This window comes from Dromaius novaehollandiae, chromosome W, assembly GCF_036370855.1.
Source record: "Dromaius novaehollandiae isolate bDroNov1 chromosome W, bDroNov1.hap1, whole genome shotgun sequence".
NCBI lineage: Eukaryota > Metazoa > Chordata > Aves > Casuariiformes > Dromaiidae > Dromaius > Dromaius novaehollandiae.
Window position 1 is genome coordinate 15601385 of NC_088130.1, and position 6000 is coordinate 15607384.

General features: G+C 49.6%; 1 protein-coding gene across 2 annotated transcripts in view; it reads right to left on the minus strand.

The window, feature by feature from the left end:
* Positions 1-5604, minus strand: part of LOC112978800 (FERM domain-containing protein 3) — a 146602-nt gene extending 140998 nt beyond the window's left edge. The window contains exons 1-3 of one of the 2 annotated variants that reach the window (XM_026092531.2): positions 5538-5604; positions 5223-5274; positions 4036-4180 (exon numbers count right to left, since the gene is read on the minus strand). In XM_026092531.2, the coding sequence (XP_025948316.2) occupies positions 4036-4180; positions 5223-5274; positions 5538-5580 (240 nt within the window). In that variant the 5' untranslated portion in view covers positions 5581-5604. Of the gene's footprint in view, positions 1-3463; positions 3652-4035; positions 4181-5222; positions 5275-5537 lie in introns of those variants that run through there. The other variant, XM_064500986.1, reaches the window with a different exon arrangement.
* Positions 5605-6000: the final 396 nt, after the last annotated feature.

Sequence of the window (6000 nt, forward strand, 5' to 3'; positions counted from 1 at the left end):
GTGATCTCAATGACTCAGAAAATGAATATCTCATTAGTTCCTCCAGAAAGGAGGTCTTCCTGCTGCTCCAGTCAAATTTCCAATAGTTTTGAAGACCTACTTCCCCCAGTGCCCTCTTTTAAGCCTTGGCTCTGCACTTTATAAGGCAGTCTGCACAAGCAGGTCACCTCTCTTCTGCAAATGGAAATAGACAGTGGACATTGGTTGTTTTTCACATCCCCTCCGTTTCAGCCGTGCTACTACAACCTCACTCTAGTGCTGCTGTAAGACTGCTTGACATACCCATCCCAGAGAAGCTTCACAAATAAATAAGAGGCACTGGAAAATAAATGCCATCACAGGAATTAGCTAAGCCTCCCTTGGGCCCCAACCCTTTACCATGTCAGTCACCACTTCATCTGATCTGCAGTCATGAAGTCTTTCCAACAAAGACACACTGAATCCTGACCTTTGAGCTGCAAACCTAGCCTTGAGCAACTCGGTGACCTACATGACAGTTCCACAGCTCGATAACTAGTTGGCTGCAGTCTGCAAATGCATGATTCATCTGTGATTCTCCCCACATCATCCCATATGTTGTCATTTGATTATTCGCTATAAAATATAATTTCCAAGAGCAAGCACTGTTAGCATCTTGGGTAGCTTTGAAAGAAGTCCAATATTAAAATGAAAATTGTATTTTATATTCCTACCTGAACGCAATGAAATTTACACAGGGAAAAAAAATATATAGCTATACAGCACCTAAACAGGTCTGCTTCTCTCAACTTTTCTCCATGCTACCTCCCAATGCTTTAGCTGAGTAACACAGTTCTGGTTGCACATTTGGTAGGGTCAAAGACCTACAGTGCATCCACAAAGATTTAATTAGCAGACATCTCTGCACCGAAGTGTTACTGGGGCCCTCAAATACAAGCCCACGAGTGCAAGCTAACTGCTGAAAAGATATACATGAAAAAATACGGTGTGTCAGAACTGAGAGAGCTATAATGCAGCATATCACCAACTGCATATCCCACCATTCAGACAAGCTGAGTATCTCCTCTCCTCCCCCCCAAAAAAGGAGAGCTAGAATTTCAGTCCTTCACCATTTCTTACAGCATCCCATGTCCTTATGAGACTCTGTTGCCATTTCTCAGTGTTGTGGAATTAGGCTTTCTTATCCTCTTAATGACCAAAACACAGCTGTCCAACATGTCCCAGCTGGCACAGCCCTGGCATCTCTGCCATTAACCCAGCAGCACATCATCTGGGCTGTTTTGTCCCTCTGAATACGCATCATTACACACATATGCGACTAACTCGCAACATCTTTCTTTTTTGCACGGAAAGACAAAATTGCAGCATCGTAAAAGTTCCTAGCAAGTTTTGTCCATGTTATAAAGTTCAAATACAAAACTGATCAAGAGGCTGAAGACAGAAAGCTTGGGATTTGCTAATCTCCAGTGTATCAGAAGCTAAATATATACAAGAGGTTAAATAACTCATACTGCTAAGTTATATCTCCTTTGTGTATACCATTGGGCAATGATAGACAAGATGTAGTATTTGTAGAGAGGATAAGGCAGTTTGGAGCATTTGACACAGAGGAAGAATGAAAGGTAACTCAGAAGCATGAAAAGTCCTTGTTATTTGGATGTTTCTGCTAAAGTGACTAAGAGCAAAGAAGTTCCTAGTACTAGGATCTGTATTTATACACTTAGGATTTCAGCACCTAAAACTCCTGGAAAATAAAAAAAGAAAAATTGAGCCATTCCTACATTTTACATCTTTTTAGTCTGTTGGCAGATTCGGCAAAACAAGTTTTAGATCAGTTTATAACAGAATTCAGTTTTTAGCATTACCCTTGGAACTATGATAGTTAAAAACATTTTAACCCATAGTATAAAACACTTTTCCCCCTGCACATGTTAGATATGAAACGAGCCATGGCAGTACAACACAACACAGCTCTGAGCTCGCTACCTCACCTTGCACAACAGAATTCTTAAAGTAATGACTTTTTCTTCAACCTGGTGGGCAAACGGCATACTTTTAGCAGGCCTAAGTCTGTTTAGCTACAAATCCACAGAACTGTAATGATTCACACCACGTTACACTCTCACTTTAAAGTCTTTATAGTTTAAAGAGCCTAATTATTTTTTTTAAGATGACAGATGTTACGCAAAGCTTGCATTAAGCTCGGAGAAAAGACACTCCGAAGGCCATTCTGGTTCTTACACATTAAAGCTATGATCTCATAACCACACTATGCATCAACAAGAGCATTATAACAGTATATATACAAGATGTTTCAGCAATTTCCTGTTACTTCCAGGCTACATATTGCTTGAGTGTAACTCATTGTATCTCTTCAAATGGCTCCATCGGGACTAATAACAACAGAATTCGCTCCAAGAAAAAAAAAAGGTAGCTACGCATACCATGATGCTTGATTTTTCAGACATATTTACCCTTTATACAAGACTACTGACTTGATTTAGAGCTGTGGATATTCGGCATTGCCAGAGAGAGAAAGCAGAACAAGAGGAGACCAACTGTGAGTGACCAACAGCTTCCTAGAAGACCCCTCACGTCTCCCAATCTGAACGCCAAAAGCTCATGTCACTGCGACTCTGCTAACGTCAGTGAAATTTCAAACAGAGTAACTTGGCTTCTGATGCTTGCAGCTGAGGAATCTGCAAGACTTCCACAACACACCGGAGTTTGGGCTTGTTAGGAGCCTCCTGTCACACCCAAACGCATCAAAAAAATCCCCGCTTGCACACAGCACAAATAACGCTGCATGAGAAACTGATGGGCTCCTTGCCTTCTGCCTCCTTACCCTTATCCCTTAAAGGAATAAAGAGGACTGGTTAAGGAACCGGGAAGAGGGACTAAAGTTGCTTGCTTTCCAAGCGCACAACCGCTAATCACTGAAAACCCTCCCCCAAGTTAGCTTGCGAATTAGGAGGAGAGGCGAGCGGCACTTCATTTTGAACTCGGGGCGCTGCCTCCGTACCGGGATTTCCCGGGGCTGCGCGCCCAGGGCCTTGCTCTGGAAGCGGCGCTTGCCGGCACGGCAGAGCGGGGCCGCCTCGCGCAGCACCGCGGAGCCCCCCCGGGCGCCCGGCGAGGGCACGGCGGGGCGGGAGGCGCTGCCGCCGCGGGGCCGCGCTCCTCCGGGCGCTCCCGCTCAGCGGGCTCCGCGCCCGGCCCTCGGCAGGGGGGGGGCGCGCCGGGAGCGGGGCACGGCGCCGCCCCGACCCCGCACCTCGGCAGGGGCCGGGGAGCGTCTCCGCGCGCAGGGGACGCCGCTGCCGCCCGCGCCGCAGGTGCGCGGAGCCGAGCGCGGGGCAGGGCGCTCCGCCGCTCCCCGCCCGCTCCGGGCCCGTCGCCCCGCAGCCCGGCCCGGCCTCGGCAGCCCGGGGAAGGGGCATCGCCGGCGAGCGGTGCCGCCCCGCCGCCTCCCCGCCCGCGGCACCTGGATGTGGCAGGCGATCTCGGAGTCGTCCAGCAGCCGGACGGTGCACTTCATCTCCGGGCTCAGCGACCTGATGCTGGAGCTCCGGAACCGGATCATCCCGGCCGCCGGCCCGCCGCCGCCGCCGCCCCGCAGGCAGCCGCAGACGGCCAGCCTGCAGCGGCGCCCGGCCGACACCCCCGGCGCGGCGCGGCTCGGCTCGGCTCGGCACGGCACGGCACAGCGCGGCGCCGCCCCTCAGCCCCGCGGCGCCCCGCCGCCGCCCGCCGCGGCTGGGGCCGCCGCCGCCGCTGCGTCAGGCCGAGCCGGGCTCGCCGGGCTCCGCATCCCGCCCCCGGCCCGCCCCCGGCCCGCCCCCGGCGCGGCCCCGGCCCCGGGCACCTCTCCGCCGCCTCACCTGCGCCGCCGCCCCCGCCTGCGGGGGGCTCTCGGCGGAAGGGCTGCGCTCCCGCCGCCCGGCAGAAAGGCAGCCCCCAGCCCAACGCAAGCGCTCCCAAAGCGAGCAGTCACCGGCGCCCGCGCGTGTGTGTTTTTCCCCGGGACACGCGCGCCGTGCTTTTCTTGGCGTTTACCTGAATTGTCGGTGCTCGTGCGGCAGCGCCCGGTGCTTCGCAAGGAGGCGGCAGCAGCAGCAGCAGCGAGGTGCGCACGCCGCCCGCCCGCCCGCAGCATGAGCTCCCGCTGTCCTGTCGTGGCAGGCGGATGCAGCAAGGGGACCTTGTGAAATAAAAAAAATACAACAAAAACCACGCAGTGAGAGGAGGGTGCTGCAAGAAACTAGAAGGGCACATAACCAGACTTCTTCTTCCCTTCACCTAAGAGCCTGAGCTAAGTCTTGGAAACTTGTTTCCCCAAGGCAAGACTGGTCCATTAGGGAGGAGCTGTCTCGTCCGGACTGTTGTGTAAGTGGGAAAGAAAACACAGCCTGCAGTAGCTTCCCTGCTGGGCTCTTTCTTGTGGAAGGGTGTATATATGTGCAAAACTTTACCGAGTATGTAGGAAGTAAGCGCTAAAATCGACCAGCCTTCAAAACAGGGATCAACAGCGGGATGGAAGAGGAGCACTTCTGGTGCACAACAGCCGGTGTGAAATGGGATGTGATCGAAAGGTTACAGAAGAGAAAATTGTGCTGACAGCCACACACAGTGTATTGCAGTCATTTTGCCTAATTACATCCTTGATGGCCTGGAGACTTCTGTATTTCGAAAATAGTTCTGTGTGATTTTAATGTTATTTGGAAAATCACTGAAAAGCCTAAGCACTGCTACTCCTGCAAACTCTTCTTTCAGCTCTCTGCTGGACAACTAGCAGCAGGAAATACAACCATGAACAAATAAGTATATCATGCAGGATGTTGTCAGTCAAACCCTCAACCAGAGAAACAAGCATTCACACATATATAATGCTGACTACTTTGCTAATAAACATGCAAAGTCCTTTAATGTGGGACATAAAAACTGTAAGTATATGCTTCTCATAAATGATAAATGCTTCTAATTGTGAATGGTGAAGCAAGCTAGATTATTTACCTCAATAGCCACAGTCAGCCCACAAATTAAAGGAGATGGCCCTTATCAGCTGAGCCACCAGCTGTGCACATCCACCTACTGAAGTAACATTTTTTTGTCCAATAGTCCTGACCCATGGGAGCTCAGTATAGCCAGGACTTCAGCCCACATGTGGATTTACTTGGAGGCTACACAGATTTTCCTCCCTACACCAGAAGAGGAATCTTTTCTTTTGAAGTCAGATCTTTTACCTTCCCATTTGGTCTCTCCAGCACGCATTCCTCCATCCACCCAAAAGGGAAACTGAAAGACAGAGTTGAGCCAAGGATGAGCTACAGTTTTATGGAGCAGGTCAGAGTTTACTAGTCAGAGGACTTTCCCCTTCATTCTTCAAACTATGAGCTCTATTCAGAGAAATCAACTTCCTAGGCATTCTCGGTATTATGGGCAGTGCTGACTGCACTGCAGAATAAACGTCTACAGTAAACTGGTACACGGCAAGTGTAAAATAGCACATACAGATGGCACAGCTGTAGGAGCACAGAACTCAGCAGAAGTTTACTTACCTGGTTTTAAAGACAGGTCAGGCATGTCTTTTTGACACTTCATTTGCTTCTGTGATACACTATCCCATGTAGACTTGAGATGCCCAGGAGTCCTGCAAAATGAGTAACAGATTTCTAGATCTCATTCATGCACAGAGACAATACTAGCACAGAATACAGCAGTTATCTAGCAACACACAGGATTACTCCACTACCAAGCAAATGAAAAGAAACAAATATTCCACCCCACAGGAAAAAAAAAATCTAACAGAAATAAATATAGTTGAAAACTACAGGATGTAAACCCACCAGCTGGATTTTGTTCCAGATATTATGACTGGCATCTCCACATTATTCAAAAATCATTATGGGTCTTTTTTTCTACAAACAGGAGTCTTACATGTAACGTACTGCTACAAACTACACAGAAAACCCCACAAATTCCAAAAATCATGCCTGCCTGAATGCACCCCTTTTTGCTGTA